At 51.8% G+C, this 13878-nt stretch overlaps 4 protein-coding genes across 4 annotated transcripts; 2 read left to right on the forward strand and 2 right to left on the reverse strand.

Annotated features, from left to right (window-relative positions):
* Window positions 1-3748: 3748 nt before the first annotated feature.
* On the reverse strand, window positions 3749-5872 carry AYO20_11150 (hypothetical protein; the record flags this gene model as incomplete). The annotated part of the gene is made up of 2 exons (XM_022649403.1): window positions 3749-5259; window positions 5314-5872. The coding sequence occupies 2 exons, from the start codon at window positions 5870-5872 to the stop codon at window positions 3749-3751; spliced, it is 2070 nt and encodes a 689-aa protein (XP_022494618.1).
* Window positions 5873-9126: 3254 nt separating this feature from the next.
* Window positions 9127-9651, forward strand: AYO20_11151 (ubiquitin-40S ribosomal protein S27a; the record flags this gene model as incomplete). Its single annotated transcript, XM_022649404.1, has 1 exon — window positions 9127-9651. One exon carries the CDS (start codon window positions 9127-9129, stop codon window positions 9649-9651), a length of 525 nt encoding a protein of 174 aa, XP_022494619.1.
* A 513-nt stretch (window positions 9652-10164) lies between these two features.
* On the forward strand, window positions 10165-11079 carry AYO20_11152 (hypothetical protein; the record flags this gene model as incomplete). The annotated part of the gene is made up of 1 exon (XM_022649405.1): window positions 10165-11079. One exon carries the CDS (start codon window positions 10165-10167, stop codon window positions 11077-11079), a length of 915 nt encoding a protein of 304 aa, XP_022494620.1.
* Window positions 11080-11864: 785 nt separating this feature from the next.
* Window positions 11865-13062, reverse strand: AYO20_11153 (hypothetical protein; the record flags this gene model as incomplete). Its single annotated transcript, XM_022649406.1, has 3 exons — window positions 11865-12575; window positions 12632-12755; window positions 12812-13062. 3 exons carry the CDS (start codon window positions 13060-13062, stop codon window positions 11865-11867), a joined length of 1086 nt encoding a protein of 361 aa, XP_022494621.1.
* Window positions 13063-13878: the final 816 nt, after the last annotated feature.

Below are 13878 nucleotides of genomic sequence, written 5' to 3' on the forward strand. Positions count from 1 at the left end.
TTCCAGCTCAAACCGTATGTACACGTACTGAGGAACGACAAAGTCGATGAAACTGGTCCAATCACCAAGAGATACAACTCAAAAACCTGTTCACTGGGAAACAGGTGTGACAAGTACGTCATCCTGGCGCGCCACCAACTTGCCTGTGGCCTGAAACTCGGTACATGGGGTCCTTGTGCCCAAGTAATCGCATCTGAGGTGCGGGGTGCCCAATCCTGTTTCCAGGAAGCACCCCCTGAAGCGACTTGACCACCTTCGAGGCCCAAAGATCACCCAGGAATGCCTGAAGACCACGACCCAATCAGAGGCTGCAAGGCTCCCCTTTTCGCTGATCCGTGCCCGATTGAGAACAAAGTCTGTTCCAAGAACTTCTGATGTGGGACCGAATTCGGCTTCAAGAAAGAGACCTGATATCGCACTCTTTTGACCTAAGTAATTGCCGGAAGTCACATCAAACTTCGTAGAGAGGTTGATCATGCCTTCAAACAACTTCACACTTCGGCTGCCCGACGATCGCCGTCCGTCCCAAAGCCAACGGCGCTTGTGCAGTCTGGCTTCAGCAGGTCTCCAAACATTTGGCTATTTTGGCGATCACTTCCACAATCATAACCGACACCACGATTCTGGAAATGTCTGTGACAATCTGCGTGACATGCTGCACCACGAGGAGCGTATCTACCCGCTCTTACCCGCACCTCGCATCTCCGGGGTCTTCCTTATGGGCAAATTGCCGACGACATAGTAACATTCCGGCCCAAGCCAGCTTCGGGTGGTCTGAGTTCTGCCTCCTTAAATATCAGCCTGACTAGTCCCTGTCACAATGCCTCACTCTCTCCTGATCGACCTCTGATCGACCACTGTTGCATGAACTGTCTAGGCTCTCTGTCAGTTTGTCCTAGAAGAAGCTCTACTGTCCACTATGACCTCGGCGCTTGTGGCGGACCTTGGGCCATTAAACGGGCACGAACGCGTTTGCTGGACGTCGACGTCAAGCCCCCCTTTCCAAAGTCTGAGGCAGGTAACAGCTTATCCGACGGCTGAAAGCCTTTGAGCCGCGATCTCCTAGCTTATCAATCAAACTGAGTGATTAAAGCGAACTCTCTCTGGACAGTCTAGTTACAGGCACGGTATCTTGAGGAGCAACGTGCGAGGGCTTTGTGATGCTTGTAGCCATCGAGGGAAAAGAGGTGGTGGCTGCCCACAATACTTGGATCTCGAGGCGATTGGTCTGTATGCTTGAACCCAATCCGTCCCAAAAACGACATGCTTGGGGGAGGTCGATCTCCGGTGTCCTTCTAGGCATGGTTGGCCCCGTTGGCACGAAATTAACCGCTGCGAGGGCAGTGCACCGATGCCAATGGACTATCTGGCATCCTGTTGGCCCCTTTTCCCACTGTCCTCTGTTGACCTCCTCTCCCCTCCGACACTGTGCTGGATATGCCACCATGTCAAAAGGAGTTTACCACTAATTGAAGTTGCAAGCTGTGCCGGGACTGAGCACGGACTCTGCGGTCCTACGACTAGGCTAACTTTGTGACTCCCAGCCTCACTCTGTTATTTGCTCACAAATATCCTTTGGCTCTACCAAGGTGGAGCAGCGTTCTGCCAATCCGGAGAGAGGGACTCTTACACCTCTCCTGCACTGAACATGTCAAAGCATCCATTTACACACCAAGAAAGCCTCACTTTGACTGTCGTAGCCTCAATTTCCACGTGTGCCCTTGCATGGGCCTTCCCGCTGACCTGAGAAACTCAGTTTCACCCAAACATGGCACAAGGGCACGGAAGAACGGGAAAGGAGGTGCTGAGACTGTTGTGGCAAGCATACCCACAGCAGACCTTTCGCAAACAGAGCACGGACGAGACGTCCAAGGCGCAACAGAGTCACGGCGGCATTAAACGGAAGCTATCGCAGAACAGCTGCTTCGGAGGGCGTTGATACCGGCCCTGAAGGTTTCCGCCACAATCTTTCCCGGAAATCCAGGTTTTTGATATGCGTGTCACTTCCGTCGCCCGAACGACATGTCACCGCTCACGCTTGTGCAATTCCGTTGTCATCAACGAATCCTTGTTTCAAGCGGTTGTCAATCGGACTCGACCGGGGACAATTCGCAATTTCTCTACAGCTTTGACATTCGCTGTGTTTTACACTGCGTGTGTCTGCTGAGTCTACCTTGTCGACAACAACATTGCTGCCTACAGCCCTGCTCCCTTACAGATCACGTATGCTAGTTGACACCGCGAAGAGGTCAGAAATGACCTAGCTGTCTAGGTGCGGAGACACCAAACCCTCGGCTCAAGCTTCACCCGGCGCTCCCATCATTTTGACTACTCGTGAAGCTCACACAGTACCATCGCGACTCGCAATCTCATCTGCTTCAAAGGTCTTTCTCCATTCTTCTGATGCTCTTGTTACTTTCGCACGAAACGCTGCCATCCTCGCGTTTTTGCGGATGTGGAGCGGACCACTTAGGTTGACTAGAGCCTTGCCAGAAAGACAAGATGCGAGCGAAATTGCAAGGCAAAAGCGCCTTCCTTGGTCCTCCAGACCGCGAAAACATCAATGGGGATCGTCTCTTTTCCCTGATCCTCGTGCGTCCCTTTTCTCAGCTCGTCTCATTTTCCTCAATCGTCCACATGCGACCTACAGAGAGAGCCAACACAGAACAAGAACCAAAGAACAGCAGACACAATGGGTCATGGTGGAGAAGGAGCACAACCGGCGCACAGACTGGCCAGTCAGTCAGCCAGCCGAGCATGCGAGAACATTATTAATACTTTCTTGCCTCCAGATGTGAAGTGACTCTTCACTTCGTGGAACGGAGTAGACAGGGAGTGGGTGGGTGGGTAGGTAGGGATGCCTGGAGTGCGAGCTTCAGCTGCTCACTGACCACTGACTGAGAAAGGAGCTGCAAGCAACAAGCCTGCATGTAAAGTACACAGTCCAACGACCCGTGACATGGAGACAGACAGACGACTTTCAAGGACATTGTTGAGCACATTGTTAGCTTAACCATCGAGTCTACCATAACCACCACTACCATCACTACACTACAATGCGCTGCCACTCTTCCTTCCCAACAAGTAACGAGTACCACCAAAGTTAATCTCACGAGACCAAAGACAAGAAGAGAAGAAATGATTATGTGAATATGAATATGAATGAATGTCTGATGTCTGATTTGCAGCGCCGCCCGAAAGATTTCCTTTCCCCCCTTCCTTCCTGGCACGTGCCTGTCTTGTCATTTCCAGCATCCCTGGACTCCTTGGAGCCCTCCGCTCAGATTGGCTTGCTGTGTATGTCGCCTGGCATTTCTTGGACTGAGTCACTTCCCTATCGGGTGGCCGGGGGAGTGTGAGTGCGCGCACACAAGTGTCAAAAGAACCCCAAGGAGAAATTAAAAGAAAGTTCCTCATCCTCAACTGAGCATGGCACCCTCTAGGCGCCGACGCTCGTCCCGAAAATCATTCAAAGGAATGGATATACACCGAAAAAAGAATGACATAAAAAGCACCATCTCAAAAGCATCCATGACATGACAAGCAAATGCAACTCGCTACCCATCCCAAATTCGGCCCCGATGCCGATCCCAAGTTTCCTCCCATTCCTTTCCTGTATACATCGTCCCAGGTCGTTCATCAGTTGACTAGAATACATTTACATATGCAAGGTGTCGTGCGAAGGACGGACAGTGGCGCTCACGCCCGTTGCGGTGTCGACGTTCTCGTTGCGTTAGAAGCCATCAGTTCAAATGGAGAAGAAGTCCTGCGACGAAGGATCCAGACCCATCTCCATCCCACCATAGTCGAGGAAGTTGTCAAAGTCATTCCTTTCGTGCTGCTCCATCTTGACAGGCAGCTGCGGTGAATGTATGGTCGAGGTGGTGTTGGTTGGCAGGTCCGAGAAATCAAAAGCCACCATATCAGCGGCAGGTGATGAACACGAGTGTGAAAGACTGGGCAAACTCTGTCCTGAAGACATGTTCATGGTAGCACCCATCATCGGCAAGCCATTATCCATGGTCGGAAGGTCTGGCAACATTTGTGACCCATCACTATGTTGCAGCTCTGGAATCTCGCCTAGCTCTGCTGGTGTCAACTCCCGGTAGACAGGACTAGGCTTGTTGCCGGTCGAATATCCTGGACTATGTGGAGGGGTGAAGGAGAACGTGTCGGGAGGAAAGCCCATCATCTGATCCATGTTGAGGAGATTGTGCTGCGGCATACCAAAGAGGGCCATGTTATCGAAAGGCGACGATCCGCGGATGCTCAGATTGTCCATCGTCTCCGTTGGCGGTGAACCCCAGCTTGACATGGAGCAGCTCGACGCCGAAGATGTGTAAGGATCATTGTGCTGCTCGACGGTTCTCTGCCTGGTTCGATTGGCTTTGTCTAGGCGTTCATCCATCTCCGGTCGATGCTTTCTCGGTCTGCCACGCTTCATCACCTTCTTGACAACACCGTCAAAGGCACCAATACACATTCCTCTTTGTCTATGTCGAGTCAATGCGTCATGTCGAGCGAATGAGTTTCCGCAGAGACACGGATATGGTTTTGTACCCGTGTGGATTTTGGCATGGCGTTTCAGATCATGGCCTCGGACGAAGCATTTCTTGCAATGATCACATCGGAATTGACGATCACCGAGATGCGTCTGGATGTGTGATTTGATGTTTTCTTTGCGGCCAAATCTCTTGTTGCAATCCTCATACTTGCAGACCCATTTGTTGTCCACTGGATCTGGACCTTCGATGAATTGTGCAATGTCATCAAGCGTGATATTGGTCTCCTCAATTGATGCCTCGATTCCTGGTTCCAGATTGAGGTCCGAGATCGACATACGGCGGGGTGAAAGTGCTGGCCTTCCAGGCGAAGCACTGCCTGCTGGTGCCTTCTTGGCTGAAAAGTCTGGGACAACCATGTCTTCGAGCTTGGGTACTTCAGCCTCCAACTCATCATGCTCTCCTGGGCTCGACTCAACCTTGACCTTCGTTGGCTCTGTTTGCCGGGCCGCTGGTGGGGTCCCGGCGCGTCTCCGTGGTTCAGGCAGGGGCATCTCGGCCATTTCAAACAAAGGTTTGGTTGGTGATCCGATGGGCTCGGCTCCCAGTTCCTCGTGCTCGATGATTCCTTGAAGGGACTTACCCCGTGTCATAGGCACTGGAAAGGGCGATTGCAGGGCAGGTGATGCTTGTAATGACCGTGAGTACTGAACGGCTGGGTTGTGTTGACTGAAAGGAGGTGTAAGAGGAAGTTGTGCTGATGGAATGTCAGATACCCTGTCAAAATTTCCTAGATCGGGAAAGCACTTACCAGACTGGATTTGATGTGAAGGTGTATGAGGTCGCAGCTGGGTCTGAACCCGCAGATCTGGCTGTGACATTCTTCGATTGTCAAAGGAGATACCGACACCTTGCTGAAACTGAGGTGCCTGAGCTTCATGGAAATATTGGAGGCTGTTCTCATCCATGAGTCCCGTTGGCACCCCGTTTTGCATTGACATGTTGAGATCGGTAAAGTATTGTTGGGAATGCGAAAAGGTCATGCCTGGAGAGTTCTGTTGCATGATTGCATTCATTCTCATGTTGTTGTACGGCGACGTTGGCATTGATGTGGTCACCGGGAACATACCACAATCTGGAGAGATGGGTAGTTCCATGTTCATGTTTGGTTGCTGCTGGCCCGGTCTTGCTATTCGTTGCTGCTGCGCTTCCCGCAAAATCTGTTGTCCGTGGATTGGTCCTAGGTTAGTCATACTTACCGTGCTGCCATGCTGTTGCTTCCGTATGGGGCTTCGTTGAAGATCGAAAGATTGACCCCGTCTATGGAGATTGTGGCGTGGTTGTTGAGGCATGGCAGCAGAGACCTTCATGGCTTCGAAGGCTACAACGGGTGTCGAGTTTTGTCTCCGATGTAGCCTTTGTCGTTGCTGAAGAGATGAAGGTTGGTTGGACATCATCTTAGGCGAGATGAGTTCGAAAATGGTCGCTTGTCGAAGGGTTGTTTGTCGTTCTTGTTGTCTGAAAATGGATCCTTCAATGGTTCGAGACTGCACGAGCACCAGCTGTTAGTTCTCTGCCTACTCCGAATGGTATTTGTCCCTTGATCCAACGTACCTCACGCAGCGCAAGGGGCTGCGGACCGGGCAGCGGTCTTGTGTTATACTGTTTTCACCAGTCGCAGACGACTGTGTGCGACAGTTATTTCTTCAAAGGATGGGCCCTCTCAGGGCAGATTCAGTGGATTTTGATCAGAACTGGGTCCTGAGAGGCTTCTCGATTGAGTGTTTTGGAGGTCTGGAGGTTTCTTGTAGAGGAGAGGTCGGTTTCAAGGGTAGCTTTGGGAGGTTTGGAGGTGGAAGAGGAGGATAAGAGAGGTGACTGCAGGACTGGAGGGGAGGTGATGAGTATTGACTTGGTCTCGTTACTGTCGGCGATCTCACTGGCCGTCGCTCCGGAAGTGGCGGCTGCGTAAACAGCAATGTTGACACGGCAACCGCCCAAAGCAACCACCACTTTTAAAACCTCAATAATGCCCCACTATTCCCGAAAGGGTTGATTACGTAGTGATGCCCGACACATCACGCCAGCACGTACAAGTATTTTCCTGCGATTATTACAAGGCACCACAATCTCCCATCTGTTGCCGTCAGTAAGCCCCAAATCGAAGTAACGGAAGAGATCTTGTCTTTTCACACAGACACGAGGTTACTTGAGGAGCAGACACACAGGTCTAGCATGTCTCAGATGGCGCCAGTCCTTGTGAGGGTTCAGTAGATCTCCCCGCCCAAAAGGTTAAGCACCGCTGCAACAAACCTTCCTAAAACTACATTTTGGTACCTTAGACATCGACATTGAAGAAAACATCAAAGAGGATCCAGGTGGATTAGAGTCTCAGAGCTGCGCCAGGCTCATTCAACACGACCAGGGAACAGGCATCCAGGATGCCGAGGTTCGGGATTGAAGACATTTCGATATATGATGTAGCCGCGGGGTTGATGGTCTCGTTGACAAGCTCAAGTATCTGGTACATCTCCATCATGAACCAGGCCGTGCTCTCTGGACTGCGCAGGTGTCTCTGCATTGATGTTGGTACCCCGGCTTTGGCACTAAGTAGGTATTTAATCAAATCAAGGTAACGCGCCGATGACTTTCCATAGAGGCTCAGTTGTATGTCAACAGAGGTCAGCAATTCATATACGTCTCATTAAGGCCCACGAAGGACTTCCAGATTCAAGTTCCATCTCCCTGTACCATGAGTTTTAACATCAAAAACAACACCACCGGATTTGTATGGCGATGATGGGTTTTCCCGGGTAGGTATGCCGAGCTGGCTCGCCAACGAAGGGAACTTCAACATCACGTGATATGACAAGGCTGGATCCAGGCAGTGGTGCCGATGGGTTCACAGTCAGACCGGTGAATGGATGTCTCCCCATCAGTATTCAGAATCACGGTATGGAATGCGAAGTGAGAAGATGCGTCTCTCCGCACAGTCAAGGACGCTTTTGACAGGGGCCGGAATGGCAGAGAATGGGGAGGTCAGTGTTCCTCGGAAAGGTTCCATCAATTGACAGCAAAAATAGACACCATGGTCCTGAACTTGCTCACATTTCGTAATTGCGGGCTCCAAGTGACAATGATTTACGTCTGACAACAACTCACATATATACTATCAGTGATGGAACTCTCTATCAGTCCCCCAGCCACAAATAACTAACCAAAGTGGCAAAGAGCCTGGTCTGCACATATGCCGTATATGCTAGCTCGGTCGTGTACAAAGTCGTCCTGAGTACTCCGTACTCCTCTCGTCTCAATGCAGCAGAAGATGTGAAGAGATTGCTGAAGAGATTACTGAAATTAATTGGTATTAAAGGTGCGGGAGCAATTTTTTAATATTCCATGCCATGAATACAGGGACGGCGAAGTTCCGATAGCGTTTGAAACAACAATCATGAGGCGAAAACCCAGGACCTGCTGGGTGAGGACTGACAAAGATGAACAATGGGAAAAGAGCTGATGGTCGTTGAACGACCATTTATGAGGCGAAAACCCAGGACGGGCTAGGATTGAGCAATACTTACTTTTTGGGGGGTTTTAAATTTTCTAAATTGTTCTTTCTTTTTTTCAAAATGTGCCCATTTTTGGGCATTTCAACCCTTTAGCATCGAGGCTGAAGGGAGCGTCAACAGGGCGCAAGGTGCAAGACCAATCCCCAGCAGCCATGGTGGATTTGAGCCCGAGACGCTGGCACCGGAGCGAAAGAAAGGCGCAGATTCATGTTCACCGCGATTGGGAAAGATGCATTGAGGAGGTTCGTGTTAGGAACAAAATACCATTTGGTAGGTGCTGTAGCGAAGGGCCGCTCGTCTGATGAACAGGCCCAAGCACATCTCTTTCATCTTGAATCGAGCCATCAAATCTTGACAATTGCGGCCCTTCACTTTGGATGTTTGGCAAGCCAGCTTTAGCACCATAACATCCTAATCAATTCAAAGGTCCTTACCACTCCCAACCTTGTGACACGCTGATAAGAGCCTTTGCCACCCAGTCTGTGGAAGCTCGCCCCGTACCAATATGTTCCAGCAGAATTCTTTGCGTATCTGCTTCAAGCTTACCAGTCATGTATGCCTCACAAGATACACCTGGCTTTGGCTTTATCCCTCTGTGCAGTGAGACCAGCGTCACCATACTTGTTTGGCGGATACGATGGGAATGATGTGATGCCCAGTTAGGTACAGACAGGGAGTGAACTTGGTAGAGCAGAAGCCCAAGTTAAGAGCCGAGAAGGCGACAGAAGCAGAGAGGCTGACTCCCCAGCTCCGCCAATGAGGGGGATAGGCAGGTGTGCCGAGCGGATTGCGCACTTCCAATTTTTGACTCTTTACTTTTCTTCCCCGACTTATTTCCCTTCGTTCAGTTTTCCGTTCAGTTCTTCGTACACGTCGACCGTTTTGCATGCTTTCAAGTGATTGAGGAAGACAAATTCTTGTCGAGGTAAGAACCTTTCCATCTTGAATTTCAAATTTCGTCTCCCGCTCCCGCTCTATCTCACCGCAACCTCGGCCTCTTTCCCATCCCTCTCGGCTCCAGGAAGTGACTGACAAGCTATATCAGATCACTCGGGATGCAGGTGTTTGTCAAGACTCTTACTGGGAAGACGATCACCCTTGAGGTGGAGTCTTCCGACACCATCGACAATGTCAAGTCCAAGATCCAAGGTATGTTTCACAAGAGCTGGTCTCAGTTGCACATGGAGGCTTACGATATCTACCCACCAGACAAGGAAGGGATTCCCCCCGACCAGCAACGCCTGATCTTCGCCGGCAAGCAACTCGAAGACGGCCGCACTCTCTCCGACTACAACATCCAGAAGGAATCCACCCTCCACCTGGTCCTCCGTCTTCGTGGTGGCGCCAAGAAGCGCAAGAAGAAGGTCTACACCACCCCGAAGAAGATCAAGCACAAGCGCAAGAAGACCAAGTTGGCTGTCCTCAAATACTACAAGGTCGATGGCGATGGGAAGATTGAGCGGTTGAGGCGCGAGTGCCCAACCAAGGAGTGCGGTGCTGGTGTTTTCATGGCTGCGATGCACAACAGACAATACTGCGGTCGCTGCCACTTGACCTACGTCTTTGACGAGTCCAAGTAAGACTGCGAGCATGGAGCGGGACGTGGGCGATGGAACAGCAAGGAAGTGATCGCAAATATCACATGTCTGGCGATGAAGCAGACAGCAGAAGATCACCGCATTGCCACAGGCAACCAGACTTGAAAAATGTGAATACACCATCATAACACTATCTTTTGTTCCTTTGCATACGACTTTCTGCCAACCCGTATATTCGTCTGTGTTTGGTGGATATGAATTTCTCGGCGCCCACTTTCATGTTGTGGGGTGGCAAAATACAGTGAGAAACCCGAGGGCCAATCATTTTTCGTGTAGAAAATCGTACCTTGATCGCTCCACCAGACCCTATCGATAGCCCCAGCTTGTTTACATGCAAGTATGTATGTACGAGGACTTGGTCTGTCCGTCCCCAACCAGCGATGAACCACGACACCCCTCGAGCATGCCCACGCCAGGTACCTTGCGATCTTGAATCCTCCGTCACTTCAATACCTCCGTGAGTTTTAAAATCTCCACCAAGAAACAACAACAGTCATGGATGCAGTAGACACAACAACGGCGGCGGCGCATCCCAACCCGATCGCAGACCGGCACCACCGCAAAGTCGAACTCCAATCCCCCAATGACCTGAGCTACCTGCAATCGAACCTCGCGGGCTGCGCGCGCCAGAAACTCGATCTCCACTTCCCCCTCTCGGCCGCGGTGCAACAGGATGGACCACAGCCTCCTGCGACGGTGATACGGCTGGACGGTGTCGTCCAACAAATGACAACAAGGGGTGAGCAGGCGCAAGACGACACGGGTGCGACGAGTAGTGGGCACGCGGCGGCGGTCGAGGATCCGCTGCGCGCGCGTGTGCGTGAGGTCGTCGAGGCGTTCATTGCGCGCACCTGGGACGGCGCGTGCAAGAACATCGCCGTCAACGGGCTGGACGCGACGACTCTGCCTGGTGCCGGCGCGGCGCCTCGCGCGCCTGCGTCCCAGCAGCAGGGAGAAGAGAAGGAGGAGAGGGAAGGGGTTGACTTCGTCTACGAGCCCTACGACAGCCGGCTGCAGGCGAGAGTCGCGGCGCTCTACGGCGAACTCGAGACGTTGACCACGCAAGTGAGCAACCTGAGAAGGACGGCCCCCGCGCAAGGCGCTGAGATGCTCGCGAAGCGGTTGAAGGAAGAGATGGAGTCGGACGACATGGAATTCGAGCGGCAAATTACGAGCTCGGGAGAGGCACACGCGGGAGGAGACGGCGGCGGTCTCAAGTTCAAGCCCCCACGAGACGGGTGGTTTGACGATGTCCACGCCATGTATGACCGCGGAACGAGCGAGCTTGCTGCTCTGGCCGGCGTTAACAAAGCCGAGGACGCAGCTGATGCTCAAGTGTATGGTGCAAGTCTGACGGAGACTCTGGGCAAGGTTCAACGTGCGAGGACCGTCGCCATGGAGTTTGAGTGAGCGGTCATTGATTACACAGAGCCATTCCTGGCTCTAGCAGGATCATGACCCCATGAACCCCGGCCTCGACTCAAGAGACGTGGACAACTCCAATGTTGTCTCTCTCACCGTGGCTCCCGGCATTGAATTGCGGATATTGAGAGGTCGGACAATTGGATGTCTAGCTCAAGAGAGATATACGACCCTCGTGGGCGTGGCATCTCGTCGTCAATATCCACGGCAATGAACGACCTCATTGATCGCTAGTTCAAGAGAGCATTGACTAGAAGGAAGTCCAGAGTTCTCGGACACGGTGCTGCAAGGAATCCGCGTTCGCAAGAACCAAGAGTCAGTCGCGCTGTTCCGAATCAAGCCCCGTCGCCTTTCGACAGAGGCCAATCTACAGGACAGTCTCTGGACTGGAACTCAAGCAGAGGTGCAAGGTGTGAGCAAAGACCAATTAGTAGGTGTTGGCAGGTGCCGAGATCATATTGAGCTACCAACGATCTGGTGGTCGCCTGTCTAGGTAGGCAACGGTTTCCAGGACTGCCTTATGAAGCGACAGGAGGAGAATGAAGAAAGCTCGCGCTTCATGAAGTGAGGTGTATTCGGGGGGAGATATCAGAAGATCTCCTCCGAAAGCCAATGTATCGTCAAAATGTACAGCAAGCAGATCCAGGCGCCGCTCTGAGCTTAGGTACTGGCATACTGTTCTTCTGTTTCTTCCACCTTCTTCAAAATCTGTAGGCATGCCATGGGGGGTCTTCCTGCTGCGCAATCTTTGACAATGGTCTGAGATAAAATACCTACGATCCTGCAGTCTCTTCCAGGGGCATCTTCGGTCCTTCGCCTGGCGCATTCTCAGCCTGCGCAGGGGCAGTAGCGGGGGCCGGCGCTTGTGCCGTGGTTGGATCTTGAGCACCATCAGTCGGCGCAGGTTGCACGGTGTTTGCAGCGTCTTTGCCGGTAACTGGATCCTCTCTGGCCCATTTAGGCGGCTTTGCATATTTGGGGTCTTTCCAGGGTCCCTCATCACTGAATTGACAGCCACCTTCACACTCGCACTCGCCGCCAAATTCCTTGGGGAGGTTTTCTGCGGGGACCTGTTGCAGCAACTCTTTTTGGTAGTTCGAGCCAAGAACGTGGATCTTGGCGACCGTGATTGGGTCGAGGAACGATTTGACGAAGCTGAAGACGCTGGCAAAGCCCCATGGTGCATTGATGATGTATAGCTTGCCCAGTCGCTCTGGGTAGTAGTCTTGGGAAATGGCGCTGACAGACTTGAGGTAGCCGTAGACGGACGGGATTCGTCCGACGCCAACCCCTTTCATATCCATGATTGTGCAACAAGTCTCGAGGAGTTTGCCTGCCTTGCGCGAACAAGCGGGCAGTCGTGGATCGGCCACCTTTTCATACTCTACCACCAGATTTTGCACCATTCGTTCAGCAGTAGAGATCTTGTACATGGCATTCAGATCGATTTTGCCGTATTGTTCGATATACACAGGGCGCCCATCCTGTCGACATCTGTCAGTGATACTGGATACCGTCGACCCGTGCACCGTGGCCCTACCTTGTCCGTCTTATGGTAGTACTGTGGATAGTACTGGAACATCTGAGCTCTTTCTGTATAGTCAAATGTGCGAACCAGGTCGTCAGTACCAAACTCCTTTCGCCATTGTTCATTCTTGATGAACCTGGAACCCTTTTTATCAGTCTCTAGCTTATATCAATTGTTCGTAGAAAACCATACATTGCCTTGCTGTTCTCGACATTGAACTTGCGGGCTCTAAGAAAGCGCAACAGAGTCAAAGTATCCAGCCGCTCCGTGTATCCTTCTTGTTCCAGCATAGCCCTTAGCTGGTGCACTTGTGCATCCTGTTCCTTGGTGGTATGGCCAGGATGACCCGACTTGTTCTCGGGGGCAGTCGTGGGGAAGTCATAGTCGTCATATTTCGGGTCCAATTCCATCTGCGGATTCGCCGGTTGGGAATCGGTCGACATGACGAAAGGGAGGATAGGTTGACTACTGGAGGAGGTAGTAGCGGTGATGGTTACAACGAGCGACACAGACCGAATCAGACAGAGGTGGAATTTCGAGGAGTAGAGAGGAGGCAAAGGTGATATCCCGAATCTAGGGTAGGGAATGCAAGCAAGAAATTCAAATCGTCTCAGAGAGTAGGAATGAGCAATTGGCAGAACCAGCGGACAATGACAACAACCAAAAAGATATATACGAATAATGGATCCAAAAGTGCATCTTAATCAGGCACGGGCGCAGTTGAAAGGTCGGCAACGATTGGGGGCGACTCTCGCTTTTCCCATGACTATGACGTACGACTTATTTCACGCACTCTGGACCCTGGGCCTCCCTACTACATGCCTCGTACACAGTACCAAGCACCTGGTGCACCCTCCCAAAGCACGAGGTAAGAGTTGGGGCTTGACGCCTGTGACGCCTGGGATGCCCCCTGTTTGCTGCGGGAGAGGCTTGGCGCAGTTAAGAATCGACAACTGCAGCAAAACTCACCCACTATTATTTTCTACTGGGCCACCATGCCACCCTAACAATCCCCCATCGCTGAGATCCGGAAATCTGCTCCAGAAATTTCAAAGTGCCCGACCAGTCATAATTGACTCACGACATTTCAGGCCTTGTTTCATCTGCCCAAGTCCCTGCGAGGCTGATCTTCCAAGGGAGTCGTGCCCTTCAAACTCGGGTAGAAGTCATTTCATATTATCGCTCTCGAGCAAGCCATCACTGCCCTAATATGCGACTGCAGAACATATTCATCGCCACGAATTCACGCTCCCTCGGGC

The sequence above is a fragment of the Fonsecaea nubica genome (assembly GCF_001646965.1).
Source record: "Fonsecaea nubica strain CBS 269.64 chromosome Unknown Scaff136, whole genome shotgun sequence".
NCBI classification, from domain to species: Eukaryota; Fungi; Ascomycota; class Eurotiomycetes; order Chaetothyriales; family Herpotrichiellaceae; genus Fonsecaea; species Fonsecaea nubica.